This window comes from Bufo gargarizans, chromosome 8, assembly GCF_014858855.1.
Source record: "Bufo gargarizans isolate SCDJY-AF-19 chromosome 8, ASM1485885v1, whole genome shotgun sequence".
NCBI classification, from domain to species: Eukaryota; Metazoa; Chordata; class Amphibia; order Anura; family Bufonidae; genus Bufo; species Bufo gargarizans.
Window position 1 is genome coordinate 86,094,301 of NC_058087.1, and position 19,742 is coordinate 86,114,042.

A 19,742-nucleotide genomic window follows, 5' to 3' on the forward strand; every position below is an offset into this window, starting at 1 on the left:
TTGAAGACCCCCTGATGCACCCCTAGAGTAGAAACTAGAAAAAACTGACCCCATTTTGGAAACTATGTGATAAGCTGGCAGTTTTGTTTGTAGTATTTTAGGGTACAGATGATTTTTTTTGCTCTGTATTACACTTTTGGTGATTTACAACGTTCATCTGACAGTTTAGATCAAGAGCTATTTTTATAGAGCAGGTTGTTACGGACAGGACAATACCAAATTTTTTGGGGTTGTTTGTTTCAGTTTTACATAATAAAGCATTTTTGAAAAAAATGTTTTTTTTTGTGTCTCCATATTCTGAAAGCCATAGTTTATTTTATTTTTTTGGGCGAATGTCTTATGTAAGGGCTAATTTTTTTCAGTATGAGATTGGTACAATTTTAGGGTGCATATGACTGTGATATTTTTATAGAGAAGGTTGATACGGACGGGGAGATACCTAATATGTATCCTTTTTTATTTATTTAAGTTTTATACACTAATATAATTTTTTAAACAAAAAAAAATCTAGTTTTAGTGTCACCATAGTCTGAAAGCCATAGTTTTTATTTATTTTTTGGGTGATTCTCTTAGGTTGGGTATAATTTTTTTTGCAGGATGAGATGACTGTTTGATTGGTATAATTTTGGAGTGCATATGACTTTTTGATCGCTTGCTATTACATTTTTTGTTATGTAAGGTGACCAAAAAAAAGCCTTCTTGATTATTTTTTTTTTTTACAGTGTTCATCTGAGGGGTTAGGTCATGTGGTATTTTTATAGAGAAGGTTTTTACGGACGCGGCGATATCTAATATGCATACTTTTTTTTTTACATTTAACACAATAAAAGCATTTTTCAAACAAAAAAAATCATGTTTTAGTGTCTCCATAGTCTGAGAGCCATAGTTTTTTTTATTTTTTGGGCGATTGTCCTATGTAGGGGCTAATTTTTTGAGGGATGAAGTGATGGTTAGATTGGTACTATTTTTGGGGGCATAAGCCTTTTTGATCGCTTGGTGTTGCACTTTTAGTGATGTAAGGTGAAAATTTACTCCGTTTTTATTTTTTATGGTGTCTATCGGACGGGGTGGATCATGTGATATATTTATAGTTACGGACGCAGCAATACCTAATATGAGCGGTTTTTCCATTTTTTTTCTATTTTTTATTATAAAATCCGGGGAAAGGGGCGTTTTTAGTTTTTTTCTAACTTTAAACGTTATTTTTTTTATTCAAAACGTATTTCTTTAACTTTTTTTTTAACTTTATTTCTGTCCCATTCTGGGACTTAAACTTTTGGGGGTCTTATCCCCTCTGCAATGAATTACAATACATCTGTATTGTAATCCTTTGCCTGTTCATGTACTACAGTGAGTAGTACACAAACAGGTTGCCTAGGAGACCCAGCCTGAGGCTGAATCTCCTCGGCACCCGTAGAAGGCAGGTTCCGATGCCGTGCAGGGCATTGGGCAGCCTGTGCATGGCATTGGGCTGCCTTGTCACGCAGCGAGTGCCCGCCACAGCAGCGCGGGGACTCGATGCGCTGCTTCACCCGCTGCAAACCACTTCTATGTCGCAGTCAGTGCGGACCGCGGCATAGAAGGGGTTAATCCCTGTAAACAGCGATGCCGGCGGATACAGTAGGGGCCCGGCTACCAGGGACTACCGGACCCCTGCAGTGATTGGGCGCGAACCGCTTCGGTGCCCGCCCGATCATCCCGCCGTGCATGAACGGCGGAATGCATTCTGGCAATGCATCCCCCGCCGTACATGCACGGCGTTATGCGTTAAGGGGTTAAGGAACAGCGCATGCATCTGCAAATCCGTTTCCAGCCAATGGCTGAGGGTTCCTGGGTATATTCGGCACTCTCTCCATACAGGTTCCCTGTGACCAGTAAAGGTGTTGGAAAGACTTGTGCTTTAGCCATTTTGTTGCATTATCCAGTCTGTATTCCCATCTGTCTTAACTCCATCTACCTATCCTGTCTCTGTACTCCTGATCTTGAAGTTCAGCTTTCAGTTCAACTTCATGTTTAAGTTCTCCCAGTCTGTCTGCCTGCCAGTGCTACAGTCTTGATTCCTGCCTGTCTTGTTCTTGCATCCATCAGCAAGCTCGTCCAGTGTCTATAGTTCTGTGTTGCCATTTTCTGCAGTTCCAGTATTAAGATGGTTCAACTTCTGTGATTGTGGTGCGGTCTCCCTAGTCATCTAGCCAATTTTCCAACAGTCAAGTTCTGCCAAAAAGCACATAATCATTATAACCCACTTTTCACACTGTACCTGTGGTTTTGGTGTGTGTTCTGTACCTAGAGCTTCTGGAGCAGTGGGTCAGATGCCAACTATACTGGGATTATCCCAAGAGGTAGGCACCAGCAAAGTCCAGATCCCTGTACAGGAATTGAAGGGTGAATACCAGGGAAACACCAGAATAACGCCCTTAGGGTTTAGCCCAAAGCCGAACCAGTCAGGTGGCACATTCTGTTAGAAGCTGCAGCAATTACAGGGAAAAAGCTACAGCAGAAAGTCCACACCTCCTGAGCTGCCAGCCTGAAATAAACCGAGCAGAACAAGAGGAGCAAGGAATGGGAAGATCTCTGAAACCATTTGAGATGCAGGGCTGTTTCTTTGTTAGGCTACTTTCACACTAGCGTTCGGGCGGATCCGTTCTGAACGGATCCGCTCATAATAATGCAGACGGAGGCTCCGTTCAGAACGGATCCGTCTGCATTATATTAGCAAAAAAAAGCTAAGTGTGAAAATAGCCTGGGACGGATCCGTCCAGACTTTCAATGTAAAGTCAATGGGGGACGGATCCGCTTGAAGATTGAGCCACATTGTGGCATCTTCAAACGGATCCGTCCCCATTGACTTACATTGAAAGTCTGGACGGATCCGCACGGATCCGCACGCCTCTGAACGGCCAGGCGGACACCCGAACGCTGCAAGCAGCGTTCAGCTGTCCGCCTGTCCGTGCGGAGGCGAGCGGAGCGGAGGCTGAACGCCGCCAGACTGATGCCGTCTGAGCGGATCCGCCTCCATTCAGACTGCATCAGGGCTGGACGGCTGCGTTCGGGTCCGCTCGTGAGCTCCTTCAAACGGAGCTCACGAACGGAAACCCGAACGCTAGTGTGAAAGTAGCCTTAGAAAGGTTTTGTCATGTACTATATTATTTTCATGTTTTACATCAATCATGTCATAACCCCTTTAAGCTTCAGACCAGAATAATCTATAACAGAATGGTTACTAAGAACATGTAGTTTGACAATCCCATATACTAAGTCCAGCCTCATGCACTTAGCAATAAGGCTGTCAGACAAGACTCTGATTGGCAGATAAAAGGTAAATTGGCACTGCGCGGAGAGCAGAGAAGGTACATAGGAGTTTGACAATAGCTGCCTAGGATATGGTAGTAATCAGATTTTCTTAAACAATGTGCATCCACTGATGATAAAAATACACTACACCACAGGATATACAACATACATTTATCTATTAATTCCCCAATGCCAAAATATCTAAAACATAGCAAACATAAAAACAGTCCTTCCACTATATTACTAATACAAAAGCACAATACAAAAGAATAATGCCGGCTGCATGTGAATAAAATTTTGCTTACTTAGAAAAAAAGAAGGAAAAGCCTAATTTAAAACGTATTATTTATCCTAATAAAAATGATGCTCATTGTTACAATACAATAAAACGATATCTGGATGTTGCTTGAAGGAGTTGTCTCACTTCAGTAATGCCTCATGCAGACGGCCGTGTCAGTTTTGGATCAGTGGTAACACGGACCGTGTTCAATCCGTGTTTTCTCCCGTGACAGATCCATGTTGGGTCCGTTGGTCTGTTTCTTGCTGTCCGTGTTTCACTAACACTCAACAGCTGAAAAATAATTTTCCAAGAATCTCTTGTTAATGATCCGTGAATCACAGACGCAACACGGATGGCATCCGTGGTTTTCACAGACCCATAGATTATAATGGGCGTGATGGATCCGTGAACACGGACAAAATAGAGCATGCATTCGTGGTAAAACATGGACCCACGGACCGTGCTGAAACACTGATGTGTTAAAATGAATAGGGACGTGTGCTGTCCGTGGAGAACATGTACAGCACACGTCCGTGAAACACTGACGTCTGCATGAGGCTTAAGTGGCATTTATCATGTAGAGAAAGTTAATACAAGCCACTTTCTAATGTATTGTGATTGTCCATATTGCTTCTTTTGCTGGCTGGAATAATTTTTGCATCACGTTATACACCGCTCGTTTCCATGGTTACAGACCACCCTGCAATCCATCATTGGTGGTCGTGCATACACACTATAGGAAAAAGCGTTAGCCTCTCTGGTGGCCAGGACCATGGGAGTGCACATAGGCTAGTGCTTTTTCCACCACTGGTGGATTGCAGGGTGGTCTGTAACCATGGAAACGATCAGTGTACAATGTGATGGAAAAATGAATCCAGCCAGCAAAGGAAACAACATGGACAATCGCAATACATTAGTAAGTGGCTTGTATTAACTTTCTCTACATGATAAATGCCACTTACTCAAGTTAGACAACCCCTTTAATGCTTAAGAGTATGACCAATGAGTCTTTGTGCTGGGTACACTGTATCTATTACAAGGCAGCTATTAGACTAGGGATAAGACAGTGTGCTGGGTATGCATCCACAATCCATTAGGTGGGATAGTAACTGGCTAACCCTTACTCTCTCTGATAACTAGCTGTCCCCAAAATTAAATGATCCTATGCGTTTCTGAAACCATATCTCACCAGGAGTCAATGTGCAGGGATTAATCCATTCAGAGGCCAATCTGGACCATAATAAAGCCAATACAAAGTACTCTGATGGTGGCACGGAGCTGTACGCTGTCTGCTATTTGCAATTATCATAGCAGACAATACCCCGATTTTTTTATTATATTGTAATAAAGAGCATTATTTTTATTAGGATAAATAAAAGTTAGGTTTTAAATTAGGCTTTTTTTTCTTTCTTTCTGAGTAAGGAAAACTGGAAGTCAGCTTTATCTGGAAATCAGAAGTACTGGTTGCAAAATAGAAAATCAGGGACAAATGAAGGTAGCAACAGTGAAACATACATCAGGTCAGGGTAGCCAGTGCTCTTCTTTTGGTCTGTATATTATACTGTACTTGTCATGTCTGCAAATTTGCAGTTTTTTAAGTGTAATAGTTTCCTATTGGAGTCCCCTTTGTTACCCAGATAGGTGTTATTCTCATGCAGCCCAGATTAGTCTTTTGTATTGTGTTTTTGTATTAGGCTACTTTGACACTGGTGTTTTGGTTTCCGTTTGTGCGATCCGTTCAGGGCTCTCACAAGCAGTCCAAAACGGATCAGTTTTGCCCTAATGCATTCTGAATGGATAAGGATCCGCTCAGAATGCATCAGTTTGCCTCTGTTACGCTGCTTGCAGCTTTTCGGTGTCCGCCTGACAATGCGGAGGCAAATAAATTCGTCCTGACACACAATGTAAGTCAATGGTGGGGACAGATCCGTTTTCACTGACACAATATGGCACAATAGAAAATGGATCCGTCCCCCATTGACTTTCAATGGTGTTCAAGAAGGATGTTAAAGATAATACAAACGGATCCGTTCTGAACGGATGCATGTGGTTTTATTATCGGTGCGGATCCATGACAAATCCGCACCAAATGCAAGTATGAAAGGAGCCTTAGTAACATGGTGGTAGCACTGATTTGCATGGAGTTATGTCTGTTCTGTCACAGTTATGTGAATTTTAGATATATTTGGCATGAGTAATTAATAAAGATAAATTCATATTTTACATCATGTGGCATATTGTTGTTATTTTGATCATCGGTAGTTCTACTTTAAAACAAACACTAGCAGTTAATTTTAAGTGTTACAATCCCCATTTCTATCTGTTGAAAGACCTGTTGTATAAGTAACCTTAGTAGGAAAATATATTGTGCTGGATTGAAATTTTGGCTGGATATTTACTCCAGATTTTGGCTGGATATTTACTTTAAATTAAAATTGAAGTGGCTTCTGTATTTCGTTTTTTGGCTTGTTTAGATATCTGCCGTGCCCATCATTTATGTCAATAGTACAATTGTTAAGAATGTTGAAAGAAGAGCATATAGATAAAGGTTCCCACAGCTTGATGATGCCTGGTTTGGGAAATTTTTGTCATTTACATACTCAATAATTGTCATCACACCATCCATGGTTTCTTCACATGTAGGTTGAATTTGGTCGTCTGGCAATACAAATTGGTAAGTACCATTGTCTCTTAACTCTATAGTGTAAGAAAACTCAATTCCAAGATCATGAACCCAATCTTGACTTGTCCCGGAGGCTTCATCTGAAATATAATTAGAACAAATGAGTTTTTTATTTTTAAAACAGAATCACAATTGAAATAATGATAGGAAATTGGAACTGCTAAATTTGAATGTATGAATATATTTTTTTATCAAGATCTAAGGCAAGTTCTTTTGTTGACCAATGGTGTACATGGAAAAGATGATGCTTCATATTTTTTCCAACCTGAACAGAAGAGGCCCGTGGTGGGTGGGACCACGGCAATGAACTGCTTCACATAGTCATAGAGTTTACTTGCAGCCTTCACAAAGGCATTTTCACAATATACCTATTTTATAACCCCGATTTAGTAGATGCAAGTTGCAGTCAATGAAGGAAAAGGTCAGTGCTGGCAGAATTCCTGTAATACAATAATGCTAGTAGTTTCAAAAGTTCAAAGTCAATCCAAGCACTACAGAAACTAACATACCTATTTATTTGCTCAGGCAAAACGCAATGACAAAGGGATTAGAAACAGCCAAAGAATTCAATCCTGAAAGAGTTAAGGACTAGAGTTGAGCGAACACCTGGATGTTCGGGTTCGAGAAGTTCGGCCGAACATCCCGGAAATGTTCGGGTTCGGGATCCGAACCCGATCCGAACTTCGTCCCGAACCCGAACCCCATTGAAGTCAATGGGGACCCGAACTTTTCGGCACTAAAAAGGCTGTAAAACAGCCCAGGAAAGAGCTAGAGGGCTGCAAAAGGCAGCAACATGTAGGTAAATCCCCTGCAAACAAATGTGAATAGGGAAATGAATTAAAATAAAAATTAAATAAATAAAAATTAACCAAAATCAATTGGAGAGAGGTTCCATAGCAGAGAATCTGGCTTCCCGTCACCCACCACTGGAACAGTCCATTCTCAGATATTTAGGCCCCGGCACCCAGGCAGAGGAGAGAGGTCCCGTAACAGAGAATCTGTCTTCATGTCAGCAGAGAATTAGTCTGCATGTCATAGCAGAGAATGAGGCTTCACGTCAGCCACCACTGCAACAGTCCATTGGCATATATTTAGGCCCAGCACCCAGGCAGAGGAGGGAGGTCCCGTAACAGAGAATCTGTCTTCATGTCAGCAGAGAATTAGTCTGCATGTCATAGCAGAGAATGAGGCTTCACGTCAGCCACCACTGCAACAGTCCATTGGCATATATTTAGGCCCAGCACACACACAGGCAGAGGAGAGAGGTCCCGTAACAGAGAATCTGGCTTCATGTCAGCAGAGAATCAGTCTGCATGTCATAGCAGAGAATGAGGCTTCACGTCAGCCACCACTGCAACAGTCCATTGGCATATATTTAGGCCCAGCACACACACAGGCAGAGGAGAGAGGTCCCGTAACAGAGAATCTGGCTTCATGTCAGCAGAGAATCAGTCTGCATGTCATAGCAGAGAATGAGGCTTCACGTCAGCCACCACTGCAACAGTCCATTGGCATATATTTAGGCCCAGCACACACACAGGCAGAGGAGAGAGGTCCCGTAACAGAGAATCTGTCTTCATGTCAGCAGAGAATTAGTCTGCATGTCATAGCAGAGAATGAGGCTTCACGTCAGCCACCACTGCAACAGTCCATTGGCATATATTTAGGCCCAGCACACACACAGGCAGAGGAGAGAGGTCCCGTAACAGAGAATCTGGCTTCATGTCAGCAGAGAATCAGTCTGCATGTCATAGCAGAGAATGAGGCTTCACGTCAGCCACCACTGCAACAGTCCATTGGCATATATTTAGGCCCAGCACACACACAGGCAGAGGAGAGAGGTCCCGTAACAGAGAATCTGGCTTCATGTCAGCAGAGAATCAGTCTGCATGTCATAGCAGAGAATGAGGCTTCACGTCAGCCACCACTGCAACAGTCCATTGGCATATATTTAGGCCCAGCACACACACAGGCAGAGGAGAGAGGTCCCGTAACAGAGAATCTGTCTTCATGTCAGCAGAGAATCAGTCTGCATGTCATAGCAGAGAATGAGGCTTCACGTCAGCCACCACTGCAACAGTCCATTGGCATATATTTAGGCCCAGCACCCAGGCAGAGGAGGGAGGTCCCGTAACAGAGAATCTGTCTTCATGTCAGCAGAGAATTAGTCTGCATGTCATAGCAGAGAATGAGGCTTCACGTCAGCCACCACTGCAACAGTCCATTGGCATATATTTAGGCCCAGCACCCAGGCAGAGGAGGGAGGTCCCGTAACAGAGAATCTGTCTTCATGTCAGCAGAGAATTAGTCTGCATGTCATAGCAGAGAATGAGGCTTCACGTCAGCCACCACTGCAACAGTCCATTGGCATATATTTAGGCCCAGCACACACACAGGCAGAGGAGAGAGGTCCCGTAACAGAGAATCTGGCTTCATGTCAGCAGAGAATCAGTCTGCATGTCATAGCAGAGAATGAGGCTTCACGTCAGCCACCACTGCAACAGTCCATTGGCATATATTTAGGCCCAGCACACACACAGGCAGAGGAGAGAGGTCCCGTAACAGAGGATCTGGCTTCATGTCAGCAGAGAATCAGTCTGCATGTCATAGCAGAGAATCAGGCTTCACGTCAGCCACCACTGCAACAGTCCATTGTCATAAATTTAGGCCCAGCACCCAGGCAGAGGAGAGAGGTCCCGTAACAGACAATCTGGCTTCATGTCAGCAGAGAATTAGTCTGCATGTCATAGCAGAGAATGAGGCTTCACGTCAGCCACCACTGCAACAGTCCATTGGCATATATTTAGGCCTAGCACACAGGCAGAGGAGAGAGGTCCCGTAACAGACAATCTGGCTTCATGTCAGCAGAGAATCAGTCTGCATGTCATAGCAGAGAATGAGGCTTCACGTCACCCACCACTGCAACAGTCCATTGGCATATATTTAGGCCTAGCACACAGGCAGAGCAGAGAGGTCCCGTAACAGACAATCTGGCTTCATGACAGCAGAGAATCAGTCTGCATGTCATAGCAGAGAATGAGGCTTCACGTCACCCACCACTGCAACAGTCCATTGGCATATATTTAGGCCTAGCACACAGGCAGAGCAGAGAGGTCCCGTAACAGACGATCTGGCTTCATGTCAGCAGAGAATCAGTCTGCATGTCATAGCAGAGAATGAGGCTTCACGTCACCCACCACTGCAACAGTCCATTGGCATATATTTAGGCCTAGCACACAGGCAGAGCAGAGAGGTCCCGTAACAGACAATCTGGCTTCATGTCAGCAGAGAATCAGTCTGCATGTCATAGCAGAGAATCAGGCTTCACGTCAGCCACCACTGCAACAGTCCATTGTCATAAATTTAGGCCCAGCACCCAGGCAGAGGAGAGAGGTCCCGTAACAGACAATCTGGCTTCATGTCAGCAGAGAATTAGTCTGCATGTCATAGCAGAGAATCAGGCTTCATGTCAGCCACCACTGCAACAGTCCATTGGCATATATTTAGGCCTAGCACACAGGCAGAGGAGAGGTTCATTCAACTTTGGGTAGCCTCGCAATATAATGGTAAAATGAAAATAAAAATAGGATTGAATGAGGAAGTGCCCTGGAGTCCAATAATATATGGTTATGGGGAGGTAGTTAATGTCTAATCTGGACAAGGGACGGACAGGTCCTGTGGGATCCATGCCTGGTTCATTTTTATGAACGTCAGCTTGTCCACATTGGCTGTAGACAGGCGGCTGCGTTTGTCTGTAATGACGCCCCCTGCCGTGCTGAATACACGTTCAGACAAAACGCTGGCTGCCGGGCAGGCCAGCACCTCCAAGGCATAAAAGGCTAGCTCTGGCCACGTGGACAATTTAGAGACCCAGAAGTTGAATGGGGCCGAACCATCAGTCAGTACGTGGATTGGTGTGCACACGTACTGTTCCACCATGTTAGTGAAATGTTGCCTCCTGCTAACACGTTGCGTATCAGGTGGTGGTGCAGTTAGCTGTGGCGTGTTGACAAAAGTTTTCCACATCTCTGCCATGCTAACCCTGCCCTCAGAGGAGCTGGCCGTGACACAGCTGCCTTGGCGACCTCTTGCTCCTCCTCTGCCTTGGCCTTGGGCTTCCACTTGTTCCCCTGTGACATTTGGGAATGCTCTCAGTAGCGCGTCTACCAACGTGCGCTTGTACTCGCGCATCTTCCTATCACGCTCCAGTGCAGGAAGTAAGGTGGGCACATTGTCTTTGTAGCGTGGATCCAGCAGGGTGGCAACCCAGTAGTCCGCACAGGTTAAAATGTGGGCAACTCTGCTGTCGTTGCGCAGGCACTGCAGCATGTAGTCGCTCATGTGTGCCAGGCTGCCCAGGGGTAAGGACAAGCTGTCCTCTGTGGGAGGCGTATCGTCATCGTCCTGCCTTTCCCCCCAGCCACGCACCAGTGATGGACCCGAGCTGCGTTGGGTGCCACCCCGCTGTGACCATGCTTCATCCTCATCCTCCTCCACCTCCTCCTCATCCTCGTCCTCCTCGTCCTCCAGTAGTGGGCCCTGGCTAGCCACATTTGTACCTGGCCTCTGCTGTTGCCAAAAACCTCCCTCTGAGTCACTTCGAAGAGACTGGCCTGAAAGTGCTAAAAATGACCCCTCTTCCTCCTCCTCCTCCTCCTCCTGGGCCACCTCCTCTTCCATCATCGCCCTAAGTGTTTTCTCAAGGAGACATAGAAGTGGTATTGTAACGCTGATAACGGTGTCATCGCCACTGGCCATGTTGGTGGAGTACTCGAAACAGCGCAACAGGGCACACAGGTCTCGCATGGAGGCCCAGTCATTGGTGGTGAAGTGGTGCTGTTCTGTAGTGCGACTGACCCGTGCGTGCTGCAGCTGAAACTCCACTATGGCCTGCTGCTGCTCGCACAGTCTGTCCAGCATGTGCAAGGTGGAGTTCCACCTGGTGGGCACGTCGCATATGAGGCGGTGAGCGGGAAGGCCGAAGTTACGCTGTAGCGCAGACAGGCGAGCAGCAGCAGGATGTGAACGCCGGAAGCGCGAACAGACGGCCCGCACTTTATGCAGCAGCTCTGACATGTCGGGGTAGTTGTGAATGAACTTCTGCACCACCAAATTCAGCACATGCGCCAAGCAAGGGATGTGCGTCAAATTGGCTAGTCCCAGAGCTGCAACGAGATTTCGCCCATTATCACACACCACCAGGCCGGGCTTGAGGCTCACCGGCAGCAACCACTCGTCGGTCTGTTGTTCAATACCCCGCCACAACTCCTGTGCGGTGTGGGGCCTGTCCCCCAAACATATGAGTTTCAGAATGGCCTGCTGACGTTTACCCCGGGCTGTGCTGAAGTTGGTGGTGAAGGTGTGTGGCTGACTGGATGAGCAGGTGGAAGAAGAGGAGGAGGAAGCCGAGAAGGAGGAGGTGGCAACAGGAGGCAAAGAATGTTGCCCTGCGATCCTTGGCGGCGGAAGGACGTGCGCCAAACAGCTCTCCGCCTGGGGCCCAGCTGCCACTACATTTACCCAGTGTGCAGTTAGGGAGATATAGCGTCCCTGGCCGTGCTTACTGGTCCACGTATCTGTGGTTAGGTGGACCTTGCTACAGATGGCGTTGCGCAGTGCACACTTGATTTTATCGGATACTTGGTTGTGCAGGGAAGGCACGGCTCTCTTGGAGAAGTAGTGCCGGCTGGGAACAACATACTGTGGGACAGCAAGCGACATGAGCTGTTTGAAGCTGTCTGTGTCCACCAGCCTAAATGACAGCATTTCATAGGCCAGTAGTTTAGAAATGCTGGCATTCAGGGCCAGGGATCGAGGGTGGCTAGGTGGGAATTTACGCTTTCTATCAAATGTTTGTGAGATGGAGAGCTGAACGCTGGCGTGTGACATGGTTGAGACGCTTGGTGACGGAGGTGGTGGTGGTGGTGTTGGTGGTACATCCCCTGTTTGCTGGGCGGCAGGTGCCAACGTTCCTCCAGAGGCGGAGGAAGAGGCCGAGGCGGCAGCAGCAGAATAGGCCGAGGCGGCAGCAGCAGAAGAGGTAGCAGGGGGAGCCTGAGTGACTTCCTTGGTTTTAAGGTGTTTACTCCACTGCAGTTCATGCTTTGCATGCAGGTGCCTGGTCATGCAGGTTGTGCTCAGGTTCAGAACGTTAATGCCTCGCTTCAGGCTCTGATGGCACAGCGTGCAAACCACTCGGGTCTTGTCGTCAGCACATTGTTTGAAGAAGTGCCATGCCAGGGAACTCCTTGAAGCTGCCTTTGGGGTGCTCGGTCCCAGATGGCGGCGGTCAGTAGCAGGCGGAGTCTCTTGGCGGCGGGTGTTCTGCTTTTGCCCACTGCTCCCTCTTTTGCTACGCTGTTGGCTCGGTCTCACCACTGCCTCTTCCTCCGAACTGTGAAAGTCAGTGGCACGACCTTCATTCCATGTGGGGTCTAGGACCTCATCGTCCCCTGCATCGTCTTCCACCCAGTCTTGATCCCTGACCTCCTGTTCAGTCTGCACACTGCAGAAAGACGCAGCAGTTGGCACCTGTGTTTCGTCATCATCAGAGACATGCTGAGGTGGTATTCCCATGTCCTCATCATCAGGAAACATAAGTGGTTGTGCGTCAGTGCATTCTATGTCTTTCACCGCTGGGGAAGGGCTAGGTGGATGCCCTTGGGAAACCCTGCCAGCGGAGTCTTCAAACAGCATAAGAGACTGCTGCATAACTTGAGGCTGAGACAGTTTCCCTGGTATGCATGGGGGTGATGTGACAGACTGATGGGGTTGGTTTTCAGGCGCCATCTGTGCGCTTTCTGCAGAAGACTGGGTGGGAGATAATGTGAACGTGCTGGATCCACTGTCGGCCACCCAATTGACTAATGCCTGTACCTGCTCAGGCCTTACCATCCTTAGAACGGCATTGGGCCCCACCATATATCGCTGTAAATTCTGGCGGCTACTGGGACCTGAGGTAGTTGGTACACTAGGACGTGTGGATGTGGCAGAACGGCCACGTCCTCTCCCAGCACCAGAGGGTCCACTAACACCACCACGACCATGTCCACGTCCGCGTCCCTTACTAGATGTTTTTCTCATTGTTATGGTTCACCACAACAACAAATATATTATTTGGCCCAATGTATTGTATTCAAATTCAGCGGGATATAAATTTGAGGCCTAGTATTTAGGCGCTGGGTGACCGGTATGGATTTAGTGACAGAATTAGACTTGGAAATGCACAGAAGCGTGTGTGTGTGAAGTTATTCTGAATGACCCAATGTGCACCTTGAATATTATATACCCTTTTAGGGATAGATTTCAAATAGCTCTGATATAGCAGAAACCACTAAATTATGAAATTGCTAAATTGGGAATTGTATTTCAACCCAGAACAAAAAATGTGCTTTGACGGACACTAAATAACTTTCCCAGCCACAACAGGACAGCGTTAACGAGAGATTTAGCAGGATATAAATTTGAGGCCTAGTATTTAGGCGCTGGGTGACCGGTATGGATTTAGTGACAGAATTAGACTTGGAAATGCACAGAAGCGTGTGTGTGTGAAGTTATTCTGAATGACCCAATGTGCACCTTGAATATTATATACCCTTTTAGGGATAGATTTCAAATAGCTCTGATATAGCAGAAACCACTAAATTATGAAATTGCTAAATTGGGAATTGTATTTCAACCCAGAACAAAAAATGTGCTTTGACGGACACTAAATAACTTTCCCAGCCACAACAGGACAGCGTTAACGAGAGATTTAGCAGGATATAAATTTGAGGCCTAGTATTTAGGCACTGGGTGACAGGTATGGGTTTAGTGACAGAATTAGACTTAGAAATACACAGTAGCGGGTGTGTGTGAAGTTATTCTGAATGACCCAATGTGCACCTTGAATATTATATACCCTTTTAGGGATAGATTTCAAATAGCTCTGATATAGCAGAAACCACTAAATTATGAAATTGCTAAATTGGAAATTGTATTTCAACCCAGAACAAAAAATGTGCTTTGACGGACACTAAATAACTTTCCCAGCCACAACAGGACAGCGTTAACGAGAGATTTAGCAGGATATAAATTTGAGGCCTAGTATTTAGGCGCTGGGTGACAGGTATGGGTTTAGTGACAGAATTAGACTTAGAAATACACAGTAGCGGGTGTGTGTGAAGTTATTCTGAATGACCCAATGTGCACCTTGAATATTATATACCCTTTTAGGGATAGATTTCAAATAGCTCTGATATAGCAGAAACCACTAAATTATGAAATTGCTAAATTGGGAATTGTATTTCAACCCAGAACAAAAAATGTGCTTTGACGGACACTAAATAACTTTCCCAGCCACAACAGGACAGCGTTAACGAGAGATTTAGCAGGATATAAATTTGAGGCCTAGTATTTAGGCGCTGGGTGACAGGTATGGGTTTAGTGACAGAATTAGACTTAGAAATACACAGTAGCGGGTGTGTGTGAAGTTATTCTGAATGACCCAATGTGCACCTTGAATATTATATACCCTTTTAGGGATAGATTTCAAATAGCTCTGATATAGCAGAAACCACTAAATTATGAAATTGCTAAATTGGGAATTGTATTTCAACCCAGAACAAAAAATGTGCTTTGACGGACACTAAATAACTTTCCCAGCCACAACAGGACAGCGTTAACGAGAGATTTAGCAGGATATAAATTTGAGGCCTAGTATTTAGGCGCTGGGTGACAGGTATGGGTTTAGTGACAGAATTAGACTTAGAAATACACAGTAGCGGGTGTGTGTGAAGTTATTCTGAATGACCCAATGTGCACCTTGAATATTATATACCCTTTTAGGGATAGATTTCAAATAGCTCTGATATAGCAGAAACCACTAAATTATGAAATTGCTAAATTGGGAATTGTATTTCAACCCAGAACAAAAAATGTGCTTTGACGGACACTAAATAACTTTCCCAGCCACAACAGGACAGCGTTAACGAGAGATTTAGCAGGATATAAATTTGAGGCCTAGTATTTAGGCGCTGGGTGACAGGTATGGGTTTAGTGACAGAATTAGACTTGGAAATACACAGTAGCGGGTGTGTGTGAAGTTATTCTGAATGACCCAATGTGCACCTTGAATATTATATACCCTTTTAGGGATAGATTTCAAATAGCTCTGATATAGCAGAAACCACTAAATTATGAAATTGCTAAATTGGGAATTGTATTTCAACCCAGAACAAGAAATGTGCTTGAACGGACACTAAATAACTCGCCCAGCTACAGCACTAAGGACAGATTTAGCTGGATATAAATTTGAGGCCTAGTATTTAGGCGCTGGGTGACAGGTATGGGTTTAGTGACAGAATTAGACTTGGAAATGCACAGTAGCGGGTGTGTGAAGTTATTCTGAATGTCCCTATGTGCACCTTCAATATGATCTACCCTTTTAGGGATAGATTTCAAATAGCTCTGATATAGCAGAAACCACTAAATTATGAAATTGCTAAATTGGGAATTGTATTTCAACCCAGAACAAGAAATGTGCTTGAACGGACACTAAATAACTCGCCCAGCTACAGCACTAACGACAGATTTAGCTGGATATGAATTTGAGGCCTAGTATTTAGGCGCTGGGTGACAGGTATGGGTTTAGTGACAGAATTAGACTTGGAAATACACAGTAGCGGGTGTGTGTGAAGTTATTCTGAATGACCCAATGTGCACCTTGAATATTATATACCCTTTTAGGGATAGATTTCAAATAGCTCTGATATAGCAGAAACCACTAAATTATGAAATTGCTAAATTGGGAATTGTATTTCAACCCAGAACAAGAAATGTGCTTGAACGGACACTAAATAACTCGCCCAGCTACAGCACTAACGACAGATTTAGCTGGATATGAATTTGAGGCCTAGTATTTAGGCGCTGGGTGACAGGTATGGGTTTAGTGACAGAATTAGACTTGGAAATGCACAGTAGCGGGTGTGTGAAGTTATTCTGAATGACCCTATGTGCACCTTGAATATTATATACCCTTTTAGGGATAGATTTCAAATAGCTCTGATACAGCAGAAACCACTAAATTTTTAAATTGCTAAATTGGGAATTGTATTTCAACCCAGAACAAAAAATGTGCTTTGACGGACACTAAATAACTTTCCCAGCCACAACAGGACAGCGGTAACGAGAGATTTAGCGGGATATAAATTTGAGGCCTAGTATTTAGGCGCTGGGTGACCGGTATGGATTTAGTGACAGAATTAGACTGGGATATGGCCAAAAAATAACCACACTATTGCTGGTTAAATGCACTTGGTGATGGGCGCAGCTTGCCCCTGATGTAGTATATGGCCAAAAAATGAACAGACTATTGCTGGTTAAATGCACTTGGTGTCACAGCTTGACCAACCACACTACTGAGGGTTAAATGCACTTGGTGACGGGCGCAGCTTGCCCCTGATGTAGTATATGGCCAAAAAATGAACAGACTATTGCTGGTTAAATGCACTTGGTGACGGGCGCAGCTTGCCCCTGATTTAGTATATGGCCAAAAAATGAACAGACTATTGCTGGTTAAATGCACTTGGTGTGATAGCTTGACCAACCACACTACTGAGGGTTAAATGCACTTGGTGACGGGCGCAGCTTGCCCCTGATGTAGTATATGGCCAAAAAATAAACAGACTATTGCTGGTTAAATGCACTTGGTGTGACAGCTTCACCCTGATGTAGGCTTTAGCCAAAAAACAAACGCACCATTGAGGGTTAAATGCACTTGGTGACAGGCGCAGCTTGCCCCTGATGTAGTATATGGCCAAAAAATAAACAGACTATTGCTGGTTAAATGCACTTGGTGTGACAGCTTCACCCTGATGTAGGCTTTAGCCAAAAAACAACCACACCATTGAGGGTTAAATGCACTTGGTCGCAGCTTGTGCTGGCGCACCACAAGACACAAAATGGCCGCCGATCACCCCAGAAAAATGTGACTGACAAACGGTCTGGGCAGCCTAAAAACAGTGAGCAATTGAGGATCAGCAGCTCAATGATCCACAGCTGCAGATCGATCAGTTAATCAAGTCCTTTGGAGGAGTTAATCTGCCTAATCTCGCCCTACTGTCGCAGCCGCAACCTCTCCCTACGCTAATCAGAGCAGAGTGACGGGCGGCGCTATGTGACTCCAGCTTAAATAGAGGCTGGGTCACATGGTGCTCTGGCCAATCACAGCCATGCCAATAGTAGGCATGGCTGTGATGGCCTCTTGGGGCAAGTAGTATGACGCTTGTTGATTGGCTGCTTTGCAGCCTTTCAAAAAGCGCCAAGAAAGCGTCACAAAAGCGCGAAGAAAGCGACGAACACCGAACCCGAACCCGGACTTTTACGAAAATGTCCGGGTTCGGGTCCGTGTCACGGACACCCCAAAATTCGGTACGAACCCGAACTATACAGTTCGAGTTCGCTCATCCCTATTAAGGACTGTTTCCTTTCTACACCGGGTGTTGTTCGGTAAGTAGTGGTGTTAGTAAGCACAAAAAGCAGAGCTAAATATGAAACACTGAATCTTGTCTGTGGCCATGTGCATAGCGGACCACTTCTCTTATTAAGGCTTTAAATTATTTTACGAATGTGATTGGGATTACTGATGTTCTCCACAAGTTTCCAGAATCTCACCTCAGGACCAAAATTCGTCCCTGGATCTTTTAACATCAAGAGTTCCCTTAACTTCAAGCTCAAAATCTGAACCAATAAAGAGAGCTCAGTATCTGGAGCTAGGGCTCTAGAATAACAATTGAGCTTGAGGGGCTTGAGAAGGGATACATGGAAAGAATTTGGGATCCACAAAGATGTATGATGCAAAGCTTGTAACTTATGGTATTAATTTGCACTTATACCTCAATGTGATCAAGGGCTTTATTGTTAACTCTGTATTGTTGCAATTGTTTTCCTAGTCTGTAATATAGCCCACTCCTATATTGCTGTTTGCAGTCTCCAGTGGTAGGGTATACAGTTATGCTGTACCACCCAAAATAGGCGGTGGTTATAGTGCCTTTTTTCAGCTCTTTTGGATGACATATAGACATGAGTCAATGATGTATAGCATATTTTGTTTATTTTAACTGGTGTTTAATGTATACCAATAAAGAATATATATTTTAATACACTAATCTATTCTTCAATGGAATGGCAGGTCACTAGCCATGATGTGCTGTTCTACTGCATGTGACCACTAATACCAATGATTGGCTGCATCGGTCAGAGAACCAAGCCTCTTCCAATAGGGGATTGGAAGCTGCCAGCTGTTTTTTTGTCAATTTGGTACAGGTTTCAACCATTGGGTTTGTCAGCTCCTATGCCAGACAAGACCTTTAGTTATTTATTTATTTATTTATTTCAGTTTTTTTCATCTCAGCATTTCAAAAGCCATAACTTTTTATTACAGTATACAGGTATCTTTACCAACAGTCTAGAGGCAGGGTGTAATAGAGGTCTGGAACATGGCAGGAAGTGGGGTCTTCAGAAGGCCTCTGGCTGCCATAACAACTAGTCTTCACCCAGGGGCGTAGCTAATGGCTCATGGGCCCTGGTGCAAGAATTCAGATTGGGGCCCCCTTCCCTCAGTGCTTTGTGGCCAGGGGCAGGAAGCACAAGGCCTTCATGCTGCCCAAGGCAAAAATTGAAACGGCACCCCCTTGAGCCAGAGGTTTAACTTGACCAGCATGCACTTTCTATAATACCGGTGTCGTCTTATGAACCACAGGCTCCTGGGCCTGGTAGCGACTGTTACCTCTGCACCCCCTATAGCTACGCCCCTGTCTTCACCTTGTGATTGTGTTAGTGGGGTACTGTTTGACCACTCAGATGCTGTGGTTGCTATTGACAGTGGCATCTGAGGCTTTAAACTACCAGGATTGGAGTTATATCCAATACCAGCAGAAAGAGCAGGATGCCAGCTCCTGAGCCCATGCCATCACTGTGATGTACTTTTATGTCACTGAGCATTAACTACCTACAGTTACAGTACATCACTGAGCACTAAGGTTAAGTAACCCTAGAGTTGAGTACTGATAGAGTTAAGGAACCTTTAGTTGTTGAACTGGGTATGGTCCAAGTAAGTGAACACAGATAGCAGAGCTAAATTTGATGCATGACATCCTGTCAGTGGTGACAGGCACAGCAAGCAGAGAGTGGGAAAAGTGGCATCTACATGTAGCTAAAAATGTATAATTTATCATTATGACTAGAGATGAGTGAAGTTTTTAAAAATTAAATTCAGCTGCTTCGCCGAAGTTCCCCAAAAATTAGATTAGTTCAGAATTAATTTGTCACAAATCGCTGTAAATCAGGTATACCGAGGCCAATCTGCCTTATGGAATGGCCCCATGGAGCAGCCATGCTGTGGTGAAGAACTGGGTTTGGCTGGATTAGTGAGGCACAATATGCTGGCATACCCAATTCTCCAACCCCAGCGCTCTCCTGCCCTACAGGTGCTCCTCTCTCTGCATC

At 45.1% G+C, this 19,742-nt stretch overlaps 1 protein-coding gene across 3 annotated transcripts in view; it reads right to left on the bottom strand.

The window, feature by feature from the left end:
• Positions 1 to 4,535: 4,535 nt before the first annotated feature.
• The window catches only part of CPO (carboxypeptidase O), a 224,946-nt gene continuing 209,739 nt past the window's right edge, over positions 4,536 to 19,742 (bottom strand). For all 3 annotated transcript variants that reach the window (XM_044304955.1, XM_044304954.1, XM_044304953.1), the window contains one exon: positions 4,536 to 6,337. In XM_044304955.1, the coding sequence (XP_044160890.1) occupies positions 6,069 to 6,337 (269 nt within the window). In that variant the 3' untranslated portion in view covers positions 4,536 to 6,068. The remainder of the gene's footprint in view (positions 6,338 to 19,742) is intronic.